General features: G+C 41.4%; 1 protein-coding gene across 8 annotated transcripts in view; it reads left to right on the plus strand.

The window, feature by feature from the left end:
• Positions 1 to 19,752, plus strand: part of LOC143691948 (zinc finger protein 532) — a 41,266-nt gene extending 21,514 nt beyond the window's left edge. For all 8 annotated transcript variants that reach the window (XM_077171070.1, XM_077171069.1, XM_077171068.1 and 5 more), the window contains 7 exons: positions 2,102 to 2,283; positions 5,168 to 5,344; positions 9,418 to 9,580; positions 12,977 to 13,255; positions 16,654 to 16,766; positions 17,105 to 17,252; positions 17,510 to 19,752. In XM_077171070.1, the coding sequence (XP_077027185.1) occupies positions 2,102 to 2,283; positions 5,168 to 5,344; positions 9,418 to 9,580; positions 12,977 to 13,255; positions 16,654 to 16,766; positions 17,105 to 17,252; positions 17,510 to 18,004 (1,557 nt within the window). In that variant the 3' untranslated portion in view covers positions 18,005 to 19,752. The remainder of the gene's footprint in view (positions 1 to 2,101; positions 2,284 to 5,167; positions 5,345 to 9,417; positions 9,581 to 12,976; positions 13,256 to 16,653; positions 16,767 to 17,104; positions 17,253 to 17,509) is intronic.
• The last annotated feature ends 1,312 nt before the right edge of the window (positions 19,753 to 21,064 follow it).

Here is a 21,064-nt window from a genome sequence, read left to right on the forward strand (position 1 = left end):
AGGAAAAAAGGTTATTTGCAGCTTACTGTTCTTTCTAGGGTCCCATCTAATTGCTCCTGAAATGGAAAATGTATAGTTTTGTGTTTCCAGTGAGTAAGTAGCTGCTCTTATACTCCTGTTACGAAGGTAGAATGTTTTGTTTAAAATAAGCAATGGTAGAACAATCTTATCAATGAAAATACATTCACTATGAAGTTGTTACCTTTCTATAATGTTTTATTGCCATTAATATTCCTGTTAAAGGAATATTAATCTAAAGGCATATTCCTGCTAAAGGAGTATTAACCCTGACTCACTGATAGGTTTTCTGGCTGAATAAAACCCTCATGTACTTGCTGGGGGGAAAAGGTAGCAAATCTGGGCTAATGAATGTTAGTATTTCTCTTAGTTATAGATAGGAGTATATTGCTCCCATGGAAACTGCATAGCTCATTTCCCTTCATACTCAGCGTATGTGTGTATCTTTATTTTCCACCTCCACCATTTTTCCTTCTAACCCTTTTTTTTTTCTGAAACTTTGACTTTAAATGCAGGCAGGTGATGATTTTCACAAACTGTGTTTTATTTTGGTGTGGGTTGGAATGAGAGAACTGGAAGTTAATGCCACCTTAAGCCCAAAATAAAATGGTAAGCAAACGTGCTGAATGTCAGAATTTCACAGTAGATGCTTCTTGTTCTACTGTAATCAGTTACAATTAAACATTTTCTGTACTCATTGAAATAGCAGAGCAGGGGCCTTAACTAAGAGCATTACTGGCATGTTGGGTCAGCAAATGAGTCTGGCAGATTGCTGCAAAATCAGGAAGATCACTGAGCTGGGGCTGGAATGTTGTGTGGCTCTTCTGTGGCATCACATCCCGGTTTCCTTCAGAAGTCCTGCAAGCCAAAGGCTTTGGAAGGACTGTGAAACCTCCAAATGTTTCTATTACTGGAATAACAAGTTCTGGTCTGCTGTTTTCTTACGTAATCAAATTATGCTGCAGATTCTCCAGTATTGTATTACAGCTTGTTAATACAGGAATAGCCAAAGAGAGATTTGGGGAATGGTACTGAGCCCAGTAAATGTGGCACTTATTGCTGGTCGGAGGGTTTTGCCTTTATCTGAACTTAAGACAAAGTTAACACCCCAAAACAACTCTATAGTCAGCCTGAGGCTGTGAGTCCTCCACTTTTGGGCACTCTTTGGTCAATTAAGCCAAGTATTTGGCATTTCAAAGTGAGTATTTGTGTCTCAGTATAGCCTTGCTGTGTCCCAAAGGCTGTAAGAAGGTGCCAGTTTGAAATCCCTGTAGATAGCTGAACTCAGGCAGAGCCTTGCAGGAGAGCAGTGCATGTACCCATGCTGAACACTACTGTAGTGGGCTGGCAGGAGTGCCAGTGGAACCTGCATTGCAGTGATGGCCTGTTTTCTTTGCTTAACATGCTGTGTATTTAATGGTTTGCATTTTGCCATCTTGCTGCGTCAGGCCATGGGAGAACTCGGTTTGTACAGAGACTGTGTTCAAACACACCAGGCCACAGTGCTCCCAGAGCATTTATTTCAGGATTTCTTCATGTATATGTTAGTAAATAATTTATAATGCAGATCTGGAGATCTTTTTTTTGGTCAATATTCTTGCAGAGTGTACACATCACTACATATGCCAGAACATTCTTAGAACATTCCTAAAAACATGCAATACATGTTCAAAAACATACTGATGTCATGAAGGAGTCTTGGGTTTGATTTTAAATCTTTGCAAGTCACTGGTGAGGTTCACAAGTCCCAGGCCATAAGAGACAATAGCAGTAATTTGATTCTGGAGTTGTTTGTAGGCCCCTTGCACTATTAAGGTAATCTGGGAAGGCACCCCAGTAATATTTCTGTAAAGCACGTGTATCTCCTGTGGTCAGTGGTGTAGGAAGGGGCTTTGTAGCCCAGGATGCCAGACAGCACCTACCAGCTCTGGGAGCTGGGCTTGTGTTTGTACTTGCTACTGCACTGGGTCCCATCCCAGTTATGACATTTAACCTTTATTTGCTGTATTGCAGTGTTTGACACAAGACGTTATGTAGAGCTGAACCAAACCTTTTGTCTCATCTATTCTGGTTTATCATTTAGAAGACATGCAATATCTGCCAGATGCTGCTTCCTAACCAGTGCAGTTTTGCATCACACCAGAGAATTCATCAGCATAAATCTCCATACACGTGTCCTGAATGTGGAGCAATCTGCAGATCTGTCCACTTCCAGACCCATGTCACTAAGAACTGCCTGCATTATACCCGAAGAGTTGGGTTTCGGTCAGTATAATGATTCCTTTTGCTGTCAATTGATGTATAATTTATGGTTTTTAAAGTGGTTTTCCATTTTCATAAGCATTGTTTGGACAATACTAGCTTCATGGGTTTAAGATTGTCATGGCAACAGTACTATTAGTACTGAAATTTTGGAATAAATGCATTAGGATTCTGCTTTGGTTTGGGCATCCACTTTTGTATATGATTAAATCAGAATATTAGCTAGTGTAGCACAGATTCAGAACTTCACAGTTTATAAAGTCTAGAGAATTCAGATGCATTATCTTAATTTCAGGTTTTCAGAAACCTTCTTGAGTTTTTCCAAACCATTGAATTTTAGATGGTTCTTTCTGGTAGAAGAGTCATTGTCAGTACTTCCAGAATGTATGGTTGAGATGTTGATGGGCATGCTGCATCTGTCTGGTTGTTCTCTTTTCTGTGGCAAATCAAGATTCATTGACTTTATCACTTTACATCACTTGGAAATTGCCTTTCTCAAACAACCTTATCTTTTGGTTCTCCTTTGTTACTCTTCAGTTTCCCTTTGACTTTTACATTTCCCTATAACGGCAACTCACTGGGAAAATGGGGAGCAGAGACATTTCATAGAAATGTTTCGTTTTAAAAGACTTGAAAAGATGCTTTCTGTTAGCCTTTTCCTTGCACTTGAATGGCAGGCAGCACAGCAAGAGATCAGAAGAGCCACCTGTACCTTGAGCTTTGCTTAGCACTCCAAAAACATGTCCACTTCACCCTGTCTGCCTGGAAAAAGGCCATTGTAAATCTTCCAGCAGGTAGCTCCTTCCACCCTTAAGGTGCCACAGTTCATTTTCCAGGATGGCCGTGCAATTGTCCCCTAAGGGATGAAAGCATTTTTACTGCATCAAGCCTCTGTTTTCAGCTTGAATTCATGGCCTGACATAACTCCAAGCTCTTCTCATTTCTTTGGGTTCTTTTCTTTTACCCTTTTCTCTCAAGCGGTAGTCTTTCTTGTCCTGCATTTCTCCTCCATCTGCTTCCTGCACTCCACTGCTCTTCCCTCTCATGTATGTCTCTTGGGTTTGTACATGGAATTACCTCTGGGACTCCTGGCCTGCCCCGGTAACACCAGCAGAAAGAATCCCCTTCACTGGGAATCTAAGTCACTAAACTTTTCAAGATGTCTCAAAAAATCTCATGTCACATTGAGTTGAGAATATCTTGATCTGGTGAGACTAAACCAAAGTCATCCAGGCAAGCAAAAGCAGTCTCTGGGAATGTTACTGTCTCCCTCCTTAGCCTCCTCAGCCTCTCCTTAGAACTGTGGTGCTTTTCCCCATGAGCAGCACAGCCTGTCCTGCTTCTCCACAGGGCCTCTGCCAGGAAGTTCCCTTTGACTCCAGTGATTTAGGCTAGTTGTCTGCACTGAATCTGCTGAAAACTTCAGCCTGAAGTTTCACTGCATCCAGCCAAGGTGAAAGCAAGCAGCTGTTAGAACAGTCCCCAGAGGAAGGCTTGGGCCTTAGGAACTGTGTGATATACAATGGTGGATGCTGAGGATCAGCTGTTATGTGGCATCACTAGAGAGTAAAGTCAGGCCGTGGCATGGGGCGGCGGCAATGCCACCCTGCTCTCTGAGGGACACCTCAGGAGCACGTGTGTCACTGAGCATCACGCTGTGCACGGCTAGGAAAAGTGCTCAGCTCTCTGGGAGAGCTCTTAACAGAGCCAAAAAAGACCAGAACAATCTGCTTTAGAGAATGCATTGGTAAGCAGAGACTAGATGGGTATAAACTCAATGAATATTATTAAGAGTGTAAATTAAATGCCCAGAAAAAGAATGGATGACATTTCATAAAATTCAAGGGTGATAAATTTTAAAAGTAAAATGGGATCTTTGAATTCAATGTAGAACTGTATTTCCTGCTTTATTGCTATCATCAGGGCAGTAAAACTATTGAAAAATTAAATTGACATTTATATGAAAACAATCATACTGCCATGATAGATGCTAAAATTAAAATTCTGGAAGGGTGGAGGCCTTCTACGTTTCAAGAGTTTGTAAAAGTCTTACTGCAAAATACTGATCAATAAGAAATTGTCTCATTTGATAGGTAATTGCTGGTTGCACTATGTTCTTGGACTGATTTGGGAGCATTTGCTACTGAAGATGTAGGGCATTAAAGGAGATCATTGTGTATAAAAATTCTTATGTTCTAATATTAATTCAATTTTTCAATAATTTCGTTTTAGAATAGATGCAGAAAGGTCACAAATTTTCGTCACAGCAGAAGTATGTTTTTGAAAAATATTTTCTGAATTCCAATATGATGTATTGATCTGATAGTAGGGATTTGGTTTCGTTTTCCTGAATTTCAATCCAAGTGCTGATTTGATTACATGTCCAGAAAATCATAACCAGTATATCTTCATTAAATCTAAACAAGGCAAATGATGAAAATATTTTCCTTACTGGTTTTCCATTTGGTGGTAGTTTCTGAATTGCTGTGGTGTACTTTAAACAATGCCCTGCATGTGATAAAAATGCATTCTGGAAAATCTCCTTCCAAATTTGCACAGGATTTAAGCATTTTTCTGCAATCAATAGAGTACTTGTCTGTCCACCCTTCTATCTGTTTTATTGTAATAACATAAAAACATGTTCTGACCTCATATCTCTTAGATTTTCAAATGACAGTGTGTGAGATTACTCTCCCCTTACTTTGTGACCCACAAATCGCTGGTTATGTTGATTCTTACGGGGTTGTTGAAGTTGACAGAGTAATGCAGTTTTATCCAGTTGTTCTCCATGTGTGTTTCTCTCTGGCCTTTGCTTGAGAATCCATGTTGATGATGTCCAGCCCTGCTGGGGGCAGGCTGCACTGACTCTCCTCCGCTCTCTCCACAGCTGCGTGCACTGCAATGTCGTGTACTCTGACGTGGCGGCACTCAAGTCTCACATTCAAGGTTGTCACTGTGAAGTCTTTTACAAATGTCCTATCTGTCCCATGGCATTTAAATCTGCTCCCAGCACACACTCCCATGCCTACACACAACACCCGGGTATCAAGATAGGCGAACCAAAGTAAGCAAACTTCATCTTCTACTGCACTTGCCTGCATTTGAATGAGCTGTGAAATTGCATTGTGTCCTGTGCTTGCAGGACACCTCTGACAGCCACCGGTTTGTCAGCCTGCTGGGAATGTGGGATTTGTATAGTGCTTTCATGACTTTTCAGCTGGGAGTTCATTGGGCAAAGATTACATTTCTCTGAATGCACTAGCAGCTCTTCAAGCACTGCATGCTACAAGAGAGTGATTGCAAAATGTAATTACACAAATTATTTGGACAGGTGGCCAGAGCATTGCTCGTTCTGATGTTTTAATCTGCTTAGCTCATCTGCATTTTTACTGTGAATTAAAATAATGTGATTCCTAAAAGAGATGCTAATACTAATTGGTGCTTATGTGGTGATTTTCATAACGTGGTTGAGAAGTTGAGAAAAGGCAATTTTATCTGTTTATATAAGCTTTTTTCCAATAGGTAATCTCTTTCTGGCTTGAAGCAGAAGTGGTTTTGTTCTGTGGCTAGGAAAGTTGCCCATAAAGGTGGTAGTTTGCTGAAGGTGGTGACACAGAGTACAAGTAGGACTCAGCTTCAGGTTCTTTTTTTAAAGCTATTGGACAGCTCTGCTGGAGGTGCTCTGTGCGTGCAGACTCCTCCAGCCCTTGGGTGTGAGCCTCTGAGAACCCCTGCTCCTCCATCTGCCTCTCCCTCACTGCCACAGTGCACTGTGGAGAGCAAACAGGGACTGAGCTCCGTGTTCTCTGTGGGGCATGCAGAACACCAGCATGGTAACAACTTGCACGCTCAAGAACATAGAAGGTGTCTTGTGATGTAATAACCAGCGTTCCTAAGAGTTCACTTTCTCACTGTTTCTTCTAACATATTAACAGATTTTTCTCTGTTCAGTTTCTCTGTTCAGTTTCTCACTGTTTCTTCTAACATATAAACAGCAGATTTTTTTTCTTTGTTTACACTTCCATCAAAGCAAAATGGCAACAAACTTGCCATGTCTGATACCAAATGGAAGTAATTTCTGCCTCGTGGGAAATGATACCTTGTTTTAATTCAGGATAGTATCATCAGTCAGGGGCTGTTAGATACCAGCATTTAAAACTTTTTTCAGGTTCCCATAGTTCTCATTAGAGAACTCTAAAAGATTAAGATCACTGTTTGTGTAAAATGCTACACATATGAAAAGTGAACTGTGCTTGGATCTGCCAAATTGTTTCTGATCAGGTTAATGAATGAAGTATTTTGCATTAGTTTTTTTTCCATATAGACACACTTATAATTGCATTCCTCTACAAATTTACTTTCATTATAAAAAAATGAAATTTTATTATGTACTACTGTAATAAGTCACAGAATCCATAGTGGAGCAGTTCTCTTAAGAAGTGGTGTTTCCCTTAAATTTGCCAGTTTTAATCACAATGCTGCCTTAAATGCATGCAGAGTGACTGGTACGATGTTTCCAGCCCTTGCAGTGCTCAGAGTTCTTGGCTTGCCTAGTTCTGAGCAGAGCTGCCAGGTTGCATTTGAGGCAGTGCATTCACATTTGGGTTACCTGTGCTGCACCATGGAGCACCCAGGCTGTGTGACTGGCACCCCCTGCCAGCCTGCCAGCCCCATTGCTGAGCCCAGGGCTGTGGCACAGGGCAGGGACACTGGCTATGGCTCAGCAGTGCCCCGGGCCTTCTGAGGCACTCTGCAGTAGGTCACACTCCTCTGCTACAGGAATGGGGCTCCTGGCCAAGCTTGCTGCCTGCCCCTGGCATTTACTTGGGACTGTGTGATTTACAATTACATTACGAACCGTTGCTGCACAACAGATGCACTAAACTATTTGGTGTATGAAAAATGACTTTTATATCCAGGGATTCTCAGTGGGATGAAATGAGATTATTTTAATACAGGGAAATGGATGGCTGTCTTGTCTTTCAACTCTGGGAAGCTCTCTCCTGTAACATACTCTTAAGCTCTGGTTTCCCAGAAAACCACCGAGGTGATCTTTTTTCAGTAAGCAGTGTCTAGGATAGGCACTAAGATATTTTTCATGGCTGATCTCTTTTTGAATACTGGAGAAATTCTTGTTTATTGAGCCAAATTATGGTTATTTATGGTACTATTGGTAAAAAGTATATTATCCCACAAGTTCCTTTTTTTCAAGAAAAAAAAATTGGGAAGGAGGAATACTATCCTCTGGTGCAGACGCTTTCCAAATGCTAAATGTCTTTTATATGACTGAAAGTATTTTCCTGAGATAACACTTGTATTTATTCCAAGATAGTACATGAATTTGCTAAGCAGATTTTTGGGAAGTGAAAAGGCCATGTGCCTGCTTTGGTGTGTCCTGTGGGGCAGGAGCAGTGCTGAGTAACCAGCCTGGGAGTGGGAGTGGGATGGGAATGGGATGGGATGGGATGGGATGGGATGGGATGGGATGGGATGGGATGGGATGGGATGGGATGGGATGGGATGGGATTAACTGCCTGACTTATTCCAGCATCCCTGTAAATGACATCCTGTGGAAGCACAACTGCCTTTGAGCTTTGAACAGCATTTTAGGCAGTTGCATGTTAAACACTGATTACTTCAATTAAATTTTAAAAAAACCAAAACCAGTGTATATGGTTGCATGTATGTTAAGGATTGAAAATTATGTTTTTGCTGTGTTTGAAGGAAATACTCCAGGTGTTTATAGTCATAACTCATACTGTGAGGTGTGTTGGTATGAATTTAAGTGAGTACAGTCTTTGCCCAGAGACTTGTCTGAAATTTGGATCTTTACCAGATAGTTCTGCTTCTGTGAAGGCAGGGTAAAGTACTTTAGCTGCCATAGAAAATGCAGAGATTCAGCTCGTGGTGGTTTTAGAGAGTTACAGTTTCTATATGTGATAAATTCAGAAAGAATTTCTACAAACCTCCAGATCAGCAGTGAAGGGTTCACCACAGAAAGCGGGACAATAGTACATTGATCATCAGAGGATGCTGTGTAAATAATACATTTATGTTAGCATGTGTGAGAAACTGGGACCCCTTGATAGCACAAAGTCTTTCCCAGTTAATATGGAGCAGTGTATCGTTTTTCATTTGGAGTTCCAGGACAGCTTGGACATGGAAGCAATGTCCATGTTCTTGTCATCTCAAAACAGAGTGCAGAGTGATCCCTAGAGCTCTGGAACAATGCACTATCAATGGCAATTACTTAGAGGGATATAGAAAGGATATTATGTGGCTAATGAGAAGATTTAGCACTCTAGCAGGTAGGAGGGTTTGATGGTTGTTTTTTTAAGTGGAAGTTACTCTTAAAGATGGGAAGTGCCTGTTGCTGTACTGACCACTGTGGTTGGTTCTTTTATTGTAGCTAAACTTTCTCTGCAGCACTGCAGATTACATGGCTTAGATTTCTCTCTTATCTCATGATCTGTGGTTAGAAAACTGCCGTAAGAACAGGAGTCTGGGGAACCTATGTTCAAAAGTCACATGTGCTCCAAGAAAGGAAGTGTTTGGTGGTGTCTCTACATTTCTGTGGCACATTCATCAAGACTTGGAATGGCAGATCAGGGAAACCCTGTCCTGCGCTGTTGGAGCTTCAGGGCATTGACAGAGTCTAGGTTTGGCATTCAGGAGCATCACAGCCATGAACATTGCCAAAAATGTATTTATCTTGAAGTATGTTACTAACTGCAATTGAATTAATCACTCCCTTACAATGTACTGCATATACAATATACAGGTTTGTAACCTGGAGCAGGGACATTATCCTTTAGCTACAATGTGAGTTCAGAAACTGAAGGTGTTGAACTGTCAGAGTATCCTGAGCAGATGTTGTTGTATCTGTAACTGGCACATGCTATTGTTTTCTGGCTTCTTGTTTGCACTTTTTTTCCCCTATTTTTCTGTTTCTTCTACTGCTCCCATATTTTGAAATTGAAGGATGTTTTGAATTAGTTTAACTTTTTTTCAGGCAGTGTGAAACAATTGCTTAAACATGTCAGATCTTATCTGTGATGAGAAAAAAAGTTAATGTTGTGATTCTTGCAAATAGATCATCAACGTGACTGACATTGTTTATTGTGTTTCTGTTTTTAGAATAATATATAAATGCTCTATGTGTGACACTGTGTTTACCCTACAACCTTTGCTCTATCGCCACTTTGATCAGCACATTGAAAACCAGAAGGTGTCTGTTTTCAAGTGTCCAGACTGTTCTCTTCTATATGCACAGAAACAGCTTATGATGGATCATATCAAGGTGTGTAGGCATCTTCTCTTGTTTCCTTCATGATACCATTTGTCATGCAATACACGCTGTGAAAAGGCACAGAGTAACAAGACTGCTGAGAGAGATGTTAATAATTCTGAGGGGATAATCTGTGAATGTTGTTCTCAAATGTTAAACTTTTATATTTTGTCTGGTCTTCAGCATATCTGTAATGACTCAGTCGGTTTTTCTGTAAGAATGTTGATTTTGGTGTACTGGGAATATCTCAGCAAGTCCAATCCTAACAAATACTGAGTTTTATTTACAATAATTTAAGTATTATTCCAATTGTTAGGAGCTAAAAATGCTGAGTGCATCACAAAATCAAACCTTTGATGTTCAGAATTCACCATGTTGCTAGATATAGAGGTTACCTGTGTTATATGAATATGTGTGCTTTGCAAAGAACTCCAGCGGATTTCCTCATAAACACCCTTAGGAGCTGACGATTCACTGTGATCCTTGTAAGTCCTGGTTTGAAGGATCAGCAGCCCCCTGGCCATCATTTGTTAGCCTCTTACCTCATGTCATACAGACCAAAGCTGAGGTTTTTCTGCCTTATTAACCCCTGGTGCCTGAACACACAATGGGACTGTGGAGCTCACTGCACTTCTCTGGCAGTGACACAATTTCTGAATGCCATTTCTCTACCACAGAGTGGAAGACCAGACTTCTTTTTTGGCTGCTAAAGCCATAATTTTGCATTTTAGTCCCAGCTATGGCACTTGTAACCACAGAATTCTCTGAAGTAGTGTTGAAAATAAGATCACAAGTCTTGAAAAAAAACAGGTGGTCTTAAAGCCAGTCTTCATCTTGAGGAAGAGATGAGGGAAAGGCTGAGCCAGGATGTTCAGAAATACAAGGACTGGGTATTTTCATTATTTCTGAACTAGTGGCACTAGTTCTTGCATGTTTACTGCAAGATAGCCTAGATGCTCCTCTCATGCAGCAATGCAAAACTGATTTCTGTTTCCTTTGATCTACTCAGATGGTTGGGGTTTTTTACTAAATAGGCAAATTCTGTGTATTGCAGTGTAGGCTTGTTTCTGTAGTTAGTTTTTCCTGATTCAGATATTACTGGAAAAGTATTGTTCTCTCTGTACACAAGTACTTCTGTAAGACCTGAAGACAACACTTTCAGGAGCTCGATCTGACTGCAGTTAGGGCCAGAAGCTGTCTTTACAGAAATTGAGTGCTTAGCAACTCACATTTCAAAGATGTGCTCACTTACTTGGGCACTACTTAACTTCTTTGGCTTTAGTGTTCCATGACAGTATTTGAACTTTCAGCCAGTGGGGTTTTACCATTATTCACAATAAATGATTCAGACATTTTTGAGACTAAAAATAGAGAATTAATCAATACGTGTGCAGTAGCAGTATTGCTGGTTTTGCATTTAGGATGTGTGTACAGCAGTAGGAGCAAAGCATTGTAAATTGGAATTCAGCTAAGGGGGACTGAAAAAACAGTAACAGGCTATAGATAAAAGCAGAAAAGGATTCAGGGAGAGGATAAAAGCACAAAAGGACTCAGGGAGAGTACGAGTGCCAGACAGAGGCAGAGCTCAGCTGCACAGAAAGTAATGGTTTGGTATGGCTAGACATAAACCATCAAGGCAGAGACAGACCTGGTGAAAGTAGGACAGAAAGGGACAGAAGGAAGCTCAGAAGGAGATTATTTAAAGCTACAGAAAATAACCCAGAATAATCCCTGCAGATGCCAATATTTCTTGATGGCAAAATGTATGTCTTACTTTCCTGTAATGACTCGCTTCAAGAAAATTTCCAGCAGCCAGTGAGAGCAGATGGTGAAGGACTTGCCTGGCCTGGCCTGGAGATGTAATACTCCTTGTTTGGCCAGCGCTGGGACTCCGTACTATGCTTTAATGCTCTTGGTGTAGTTTCAAATAAGAAATGAAATTTCAAATATTATATTTACAAGACCTTTGGAAAGTTGAGCACTAACATTTTGCATGCTGATAGGTTAGGCTGGAATGGAATCTCCAGGTCAGCTTCAGTTGCCTGAGAGTACAGGAACCTTGTTTCCTGCTCCCCTGTGCAGTGGGATACTAAAGCCAGCCTCCTCCTTTACTACACACCTGCACTTTGCTCTTAGTTGTTGGTCCTGTGCACTTTGCTTTCTATTAACAGTTATGGGGGGTTAATTACTGGCTTCTCTGCTATTTAAATGTGTTAAATCAAAGAACATGTTCTACTGGTGAGGTTGATATTTGCTCTAGAGCCAGTGGGTAGTCCCAAGAGCCAAAATATTTACAAAAGAACTTGTTGCTGGAGTATCACATTGATACTCCTATATTCCCAGAATCAAGAATGGATTGAATGGGTTTTACCTAAAGGAAAAATAATTCTGTTTGGGCTGGTTAAATGTATCCTCCAAGAGCATTATAAAAAGGGTCAGTAGGTGAGAGGATCAGAACACTGTCCTGGTAAAGGACAGGCCTTTCAGACATGAGACCTCAATTGTGGGTCCCTGTTCAGCAGTGGATTAGCTCTGTGCTGCATTCATCCCTGCTGGCCCACAACCCTCCTCATTCTTGCTGTGTCCACGTCCACATGTGGAACTCAGACACACAGCTGAAGGCCCCCAGCCCTTTCTGAATAAGTCACTTTGTTGGAAGGCTTGGATGTCACACCAGCGCAGTACACTGGTTTGGAAATGGGGAGTGGGGAAGGAGGAGTTCTTCCCTTCTTACTGACCATTGACTGCAAGTGCAGACATAAGTCCCTGAGGAAAGCTTCCCACCCAGGAGCTTCAGGGGCTGGAGAAGACCCCTCTCATCTGCTCAGACCCCTCTCATCTGCTGTGCGCCCCACACACCTTGCCCCACACTGCCTAGCAAGGTAGCCCTAAATGAGTGTGCTCATAACCTGACCAGAGAGTAAGGCAGGGCTCACCCTCAGCCTCAACATAAAATGTTAATAGATTACATAGCCGTGTGATGTTTCTGGAGTTGCCTTATCTAATTTACCAATATGCCAAGTCAACATTTGGTCAGTAAAAATGCCTCTCCTTCTTGGAAAACTCCAGTCACATAGTCTGGAATGAGGATGCTCAACTCACATGTCAGGTAATTAAAGTGACAAATTAAACTTAACATAAAGTACTTCTTGAGCCCTTTTTCCCTCCCTGCTAAACTGCAACTTAAACTTAACCTCCAAAGTCTCTTATTTTTTTTGTGAAAATACCTATATACGGTGTCAGTTATTGTTAGGTCATGCTAGGTCTTGCCTTTACTTAATCCTGTTTCTTTACAAATGTGATCTGATGATAATAGTATGCCAAAGAAGTAACTGAAGGCTTTTGGTTGAGTACAACTGTGTATGTCTATGTCAGTTTTGTCCCTTTTTTTTCTCTGTTTTATTATAGTCTATGCATGGAACTTTGAAAAGTGTTGAGGGGCCACCAAACCTGGGGATAAATCTGCCTCTCAGTACTAAACCCACAACTCAAAACTCAGCCAGTCACAACAAGGAGGACACAAAATCTATCAACGGAACAGAAAAGTTGGAGAAGAAATCTCCTTCTCCCATAAAGAAAGCAGAACCTAAAAAAGTCACTAGCCCTGGCTGGACATGTTGGGAGTGTGACAGGCTCTTCACTCAGAGAGATGTTTACATCTCCCACATGAGGAAAGAACATGGAAAGGTAAAGGAATATATTCAGTACAAAAAGGTGAATTAAACCTGAAAGGTGAAGTATTTGTTTCTACATTCCAATTGTGTTTCTGAAAATAATTCCTTTAAATCCCAGTATTATTATTTACTGTTCTTATATCTATTTCATCTTTTTTGCTTTGGCTGCTTAGTTTTTTTTTCAGTTTCTACATCATTCTACTGAGAAAATCAATTGTAGATTTCTTCATTCAGTACCGAAATTTTTTCAAGATGGAAAGAGTGACATACATTGCTGTATTTCATCCAAACCATCTAATCTGTTCCAGGTTCTTATTTCTTCTTTGTGCCTTCTCAGTTCCCTCTCTTTACGGTGGTGTGGTCAACGTGGCAGTGCTGGGGTAACTGTTGGACCCAGTTTTAAAGATCTTTTCCAGCTTAAACAATTTGATTCTGTTCTGTTCTGAAGCTCAGTGCCTGTTAGCCTCAGGGAGTGGAGACTCAGTCATGTTTTACTCATCCACTGAGTGCCAACTGGTGTTTCATTTAAAGGCAGACACATTCCATAGTTGAGCTGTTGCTCTAATCTGACACTTAAGAGTTCAGCTGAGTTAACAAGTTGAATTTTGTATTTAAAGCACCTGAATTAGAGCTACCTTACTTAAAATGGATTGAAAGGGAAATATGGGAATGTTGCATCCTCATGTCAGCAGAGAGACTGTTTGATGTTCTTCCTGCGCTCAATAGCATTTCCAGTTAAATGAAGTTAAAAAGACTGGCAGGCAGGAAGGCAGCAGTGACCCTGCTTAGCTGTGGCAGGCTCCAGCCCCTTGCTGACCTGTGGCAGCCACCAGCCAAGCCATTTTTCACCTTTGCAATGCTCTGACTCTTTCCTCAGCTGGGAACCAGGGAGCTAAACTGATGTACTGTGCTGCACTGCAGCAAAAGAGCAGGACTGGGAGGGATAATAGGCTGATTTTGTCAAAGTGGAGGAGAACCACTCTGAATGAAAATCCATCGTTTTCAGGATTCTAATGTGCTGTAATAAATGACTGCACATTTCCAGAGGTTTATATTACAGTTATTATCTCTAAAGCTGTTCTGCAAATTATTTATTCTGTTTATAAACGTTTTATGGAAAAGCTGAAAATGCTGGACTACTGAGTGTCATCTTCAATTTTCTTAGGACAACTTCAAGCAAATAGCACCCCAGCATCATTGCCTCCAGTAACTCCCACCCCATTCCTTCAGCTTCCTGCTGCCCAAATATTAACTCAGCAGAGCTTTTACTGGCAATCAGAAATGCATTTAGGACTGAATGCATTGTACATTTATGCAATTCTTAAAAACAAAGCAGCACAACCTCCCAATGAAACTGTCACTTCAGAGTGAACTAGAGAGCGATATTCAGTCTGATTCCATCCACAGCAGAGTAGCCAAAGGCATGTAAAAGAAGGTTAGTAACATATCAATAATGCTTTTTAAATATTAGCTTTAAATCTGTGTCTTTCTCTCTCTGATGTTTATGTGCAATGTTACCTCAAGAATAGCCCTTATTATGAAATATTAGATAATTGTTGCACTCAAATCCTGGCCTGAACGCCTCTTTCATTGCTTCCATTCAGGTGCTGGTTTTTATACCCACTCAAGGAGTTCTTTGAGTAACACAGGAGGCACACAGATACTAAAATGAACTGAAATACAATTCCATGTCTTTCAGAAATGGGGGATACAGACCAGGTGCTACATTCCTTCCCAACCTGTCAAAATTTCTAGTAATTGTTAGCTGTCAAAATGACTATGTTGAAAAACTGAACTTCTACCATAGACAGAATAGAAATGAGCATAAGATAACCAAGTATGTCATATGGATCTAATAAATACAGGAACTAATTTACAGTCTTATTTTCTTAAGAATCATAGGTGTGGGTTAAATGCTCTAAAATGATCCTTTCAGAATGATTGTTTAAAACTGTAATTAAGCAATTCATGTGCTATTCACAAAATCCATTGTCATGCAAGGTATATGAAAATCCTAGTTTCAAACTTCTAGTTTCTGCTTTTGTAGGAGCAGAGTGCAAGAGCTGTAACCCCTAGCTGACCCCAGGCTGGATTATGCAGAGGTATTCATAGGCGAGGTGTTGCTGTGTATATCCCCTTTGGACAGATCCTTAAGGTTCCAGCCTTTACTGGGAACTGTCTACGCAGATTCACCTTTTCTGATCCTCTCCTGAGGATCCTGGAGGAAGGGAGCCAGCTGGAGGGTAGGAAATTTTGTAGCCACCTTGGTGTGACTCTTTACCTGATCTTAAAAGGGCTGCCAAAAAAACCCAAACTTTACCAGCCCAGACAAGGGAGGGTTGCAACAAGCCTGTATAACTCCTGTCTGAAATTGGATCATGTGTGTCTGCCTTCCACCAGGCACCCGTCTGCTGAGCTCCTTACCCTTGTGTGCAGGTGTGTTTCTGTGAAGGGCAGATGTTTTCTAAGTAGGAATTACCAACTCCAACTTAGTCTTTGATCATCCTCTTCTGTCAAGACAAGATGCTCTACAACAGATCATGCTGCACTTAATTACAGAAATAATTTTTCAGTTCTTTTTGGTTTGGCTGCCACTGCAGAATCTAATGCATCCAAAATTCTGTTTGGGTCTCTATCTTGAGTCTCCCCAAGGAATTTAGAACAAGTGTGGGATCACAGCTAGCTGCCCCACATAGTGCCCCCAGGTCCTGCTGAGCATCATCCTCCTCCTGCTTTTCTGACCACAGGCTTGATGCTTCTGCTCACTGCCACACAGCTAGTGTGTGACTGCTCCAGCCCTTCTCAATTTCTTCCTTTACTTTTTCCTACCCCTCGACCAGCTGAAACATCAGCCCCACAGAATTCCCCAGACAGATGGCCATCAAGTTGGCATCAGATCATACTGCTCGTTTTGTCATGACTTTCCTGAACTCTGTTAGTGTGTCAGTGTCTGTGAGGTTCAAGTTTGGTCCTTCTTCTGTGCTCTTCACCGCTCCCTGTATGTGGCTGAGGAGCTCCTAGTCAGCAGCTGAGGACACGATTTGGTGATGGGAAGGGAAAGCACCCCCTCATCCTGCTGCCTTTATTGATCCAGAAACAGTCCTCTGATCTTCCCTGTTTCTTTGGTGGAAGAAATTCTCTTCATCCACTGTCCTTGACACCAGTTCACAGCTGGAGACAGGTGTGTGTGTGTGTGTGTGTGTGTGTGTGTGTGTAGCTCATGGGGGCCACACTGCTTTGAAAGAGGTCCAGCTCTGACTTGTACAGTGTTGTTAAAGAGGGGCTGTACGTGAAGTACAGTACCAAAAACGGGTAAGTGATGTTTCTTTCCTATTTATCAGAAGGTTCAACACAGGCACCACTTTTTCTGAGCTTTTTTAATGAAAGTCTTTCTCTTATTTTTTTTTAAAGCAAATGAAGAAACATCCATGTCGGCAATGTGACAAATCTTTCAGTTCATCCCACAGCTTATGTCGGCACAATCGTATCAAGCACAAAGGCATTAGGAAGGTTTATACGTGCTCGTAAGTTCTGGTTTTATTTCTTTAGAAATGGAATACAAAAACCATTGTTAGTTCAACATCTTTCCTTAACTGTGGAAAAGCCAGTGTCCCATTCTTTCAGATGCCCAGGACAGGCCAAATCAATTACCTATCCTGCCTGCAGAAACGTGTCAGGCTCCTGAGAGTGCAGTGTGTAAAGTCTACAATCTGAAATTTGGCTGAGCTGAGAGTTCAGAGTTCCACTTTGGGGAACCTGGTTTTCAGGAGCATCTCAAATACAAAACCATTCTTCCAGTCTACAAAAGGCACTTGTTAAGCATGACACTTGAATGTGTGTGTCTGTGTGTGTGTATCTGCAGGCACTGCCCAGATTCCAGACGTACTTTTACCAAGAGGTTAATGCTGGAAAAACATATTCAGTTGATGCACGGCATTAAAGACCCTGATGTGAAAGAAATGACTGAATCTACCAACATGGAAGAAAGGGAAGTAAAAGAAGACACAAAGGTAATCACTTAGAAGACTCATTCAGTCGCTGAGAATGATTTTTTTGGGGTATATATTCAGGATCTTTAAATAAATACAGGTACTTTGATGCCATAGATGACTCATCTTCTGTGAAGCAGAGCCCCAAAAGGATAGTTCATCAGAGTTGTTTTAGAATTTGCCAAGGGAAAGGTTCTGACATTTGCAAGTCACAAATAGTTATGAAAAGAACTGCATATTTATGCTTACATGACACACCATTTCTGTCTCTTTGTTAGGTTCCTAGTCCAAAGCGTAAACTGGAAGAACCTGTAATGGAGTTCAGACCTCCACGAGGTGCAATCACTCAGCCATTAAAGAAGCTGAAGATAAATGTTTTTAAAGTTCACAAGTGTGCAGTTTGTGGCTTTACAACAGAAAATCTTCTCCAGTTTCATGAACATATTCCTCAGCATAAATCTGATGGCTCTTCGTACCAATGCAGGGAATGTGGACTCTGCTACACATCTCATGTGTCCCTTTCCAGACACCTCTTCATTGTACATAAGCTGAAGGAGCCTCAGCCAGTGTCAAAGCAGAATGGGTCTGGGGAGGATAATCAGCAGGAAAACAAACCCAGCCACGAGGACGACTCTTCCAACAGTGCGGCATCAGACAGAAGATGCAAAGTGTGCGCAAAGACTTTTGAAACTGAAGCGGCCTTAAACACTCACATGAGAACACATGGCATGGCCTTCATCAAGTCCAAAAGAATGAGTTCAGCTGACAAGTGATCAGATTGTTTGGGATGCAGAAATCTCGCTCCACATTGGAATACTAAAGACATTTTTGCTACAGAAAGCTCAAGGTATAATAATATTAACAGTACTGTTCAGGCTGTTGCAATATATTCTGCATAAAAGTGTCCCCTTCACCTCATTGTCTATACCCTCAGAACCATGGAAGCAGTATTTGAGTTGAGAAATGTTTGTATATATTTAAACTAATAATTTTTATACTCTTTGGTTATGTGTTTGTATCAGTAACTAGTGGAAAAAAATGGTTTTTTTCTGGTTATTTTCTGTTCTTTTGTAGTAAGTTTCTTTAAAACAGAGTTCTGAATGCCAGGGCAGTTCCTTAGGTTCTCTTAAACTGTTTGGTTTTTGAATGCTTCTGAAAGAAAGTTTAGCTAATGGAAGTTTAGCATCAAGAGGAGGTGCTAGGAGGGGAGAGGAGAGAGGAAGCAAGCTAAGGGGAGGGTCCAAGAACTTGGACCTCCAAATATCTGAGGAAGCTTTTAAACTTTTTCTTACAAAATACATTATTAAAAAAGACAAAAGTACCACTGCATGTGTAAAATAAAGTGCTGGTTTTTAGGTGGCAACACCAGAACAGGTGCAGACCTCCTGGAGTGGTGAAGTACTTTTGAAGAGTATAAATGCACAACTCTGAGTATCATGAAGTGACGTTTTTAGGTCACCAGGTGCTTGTGATCAAAGCTCAAATTGTTACAAATGGGCTGGGCTGCTCTGGATTTAAGAAATAAGATGTAATTAGAGGAATAGGTTTATAATGATGATGTTTTTTGTCATGTAATTTATTAAACATACAGAAGTGAGTACACAGCATTATGTATTTTCCTTGCTGGTTATTGAAAGGAAATAGTTGACCCTTGCTGCAGGGGTTGGGATTTGCCAGCTCCATCTGATCATGCCAAACATTCTGGTGCTCAGTGTCACACACGGCCACGACTGGGAAGGAGCCAGCCCCAGCCAGGAATGGGACTGGGGCCTGCAGCTTTAGCACAAGCCAGACATTGCAAACTCCTGTCCAGCACCACTAGTTTTGCTTGCACAAGTACAAAAAGGTACCATCCTGTCCCTTTCAGATAGAGTTCTCTGTGAGAGTATATTTTTAGTTTGTTTTTGCATTTTATACCTTGTATGTAACCCTACAAAAACATTTTTGTACTTTTTTTTAAAACAAATTGTGTATATATAGATAGCTGCATGATAAACAGTAGTAATTGTTGGGTTCCTTAAAAGTCTTGCTGCTGTCAGATGTTACTATACACTATGTCCATTACGACTGTATTAAACACATTTCATATGTAAATAAATGTGGAGCATTTTGCCCCAAAAGATTTGTGAGATTCTGTTATTTATCATTAAATTCTAATAGTTTTGAAATTGGAAGTGTTTAAAAAACATGGGTCCTCTCAGCCACCTCTGTAAAACTTAATCATTCTGGAAATTGTTTCTCAGACACATTAGTTCTGCTCTCTCCATCCCCATTCCTAGTTTGGCTCCTGCGTAGATGCTTGTTAGCCCGTTTCTATTACTGGCATATCAAGTGCTTGTGAGGTACTTCATCCTACAGTGGGCAAGCACCACTGCCACCACTGCCCTTCCCATTTAGTGGATACCTCTGAACACTTGTTTGTTGATGTGCACTGTCAACTGTACAACAAATGAGTTATCACTATGCAGAATGGTGTTTTGTATACAGTGAACAGATAATAAAAGTTCAATTTTCACAGCCATTACTATTACTTTTCTTTATTTTCCCTTTTCATTGTCTTACACCTGCAAGTAACCTGATGATGCAAATGGCATCATGCTGCCAGGGTGTCACACTGGCCCTCGTGTCCCCAGAGGAGCTCCTGCACAGCCAGGGAGTGCAGCCCAGCTGCTTGGAAGTGGGCCCTCCTCAGGTCTAACTGGCAGAACAATTTAACCCTCCTGCCAGTAATCTCTTGAAAGGTTTAAGGGACAGAGGGTCTTGAGCTGCCCCATAAGCTCCAGCCACATTTCTGTGTCAGAGCTGACATACCTCCTTAACAGGAAGACAATGTCCTGAAGAGCAGGAGGTGAACAGGAGGTTTTAAAGCAATGTGAGATAGGGTGAAAAAGCACAAATATCAGTAGGCATGCCTAAAGGAATTATTTCCTGTTGTAAACTATAGAAAAAATGTTTAAACTTATTTTAGTCCAAGATCTGACATTTGAGTTGTTTGCTTTTAATTAACAACGTGACACTCACAGTCAGTGATGTCATAAATACTCCTCTTTTTTACCCTTTTCCTGTGAGGATTGAGTAATGGATTAAACTTCATAAAACCTCTCTGAGAGTTAGGAAAGGGATCATGTAGACTCCACCATTTTGCAGCCACTCTTGTGGTTGGAAACAAAGGTACTGAACAGTACAACCTCAAATTGCAACAGAAACTAAGGCCATATATCTCCTCCTGTTGTGTGCCTTCCCATTCCATCCCTTCTGCTCTCCAAGGAGGCAGGGAGTGCAACGAGACCTCTGCCCAAATATCCAGCTGCAAACTGCCTAACCAGGACTGCACCAACGCTTGGCTCCACCTGCCAACACAGCCACAATAAAACTGTTTTTCACCTGCTACTATTGGTTAACAGGTCACCTCAGGGCATGTGGGCAGTGACTACCACATGCATCTGCCTCCCTTGTCCCTGGGGTGCCTGGGTATGACACAGGGGTGCTGTGGCCTCCCTGCACGGTGCCCCCAGATACTTCCCTCGGGAGCTTTGAGCCCTGGCCTGCTTGCCTGGAGCTACAGCCAGAGCTAAACCCAGCCCTGTGATTCTCTACACTTGTCTGGTGTTTGTATTTCTGAAGGGCATTTACAGATGCACAACTTGACCTGCCAAAGGCCCAAATGTTCTCAGTTCTTAACCTCTGTCTACCTGTGGGGAATTCAGTTTGGCAAGCCTATTTACTTTTAAAAGGATTTTTATACAACTGCGACCTTTTCATTCTGTTAATATTACCTTTCTCAGTACACTTAGCGTACACACATAGCTGCCGGGCCAATAACAGCACACAGA

Source organism: Agelaius phoeniceus, chromosome Z (genome assembly GCF_051311805.1).
Source record: "Agelaius phoeniceus isolate bAgePho1 chromosome Z, bAgePho1.hap1, whole genome shotgun sequence".
In the NCBI taxonomy this organism is placed as follows: domain Eukaryota; kingdom Metazoa; phylum Chordata; class Aves; order Passeriformes; family Icteridae; genus Agelaius; species Agelaius phoeniceus.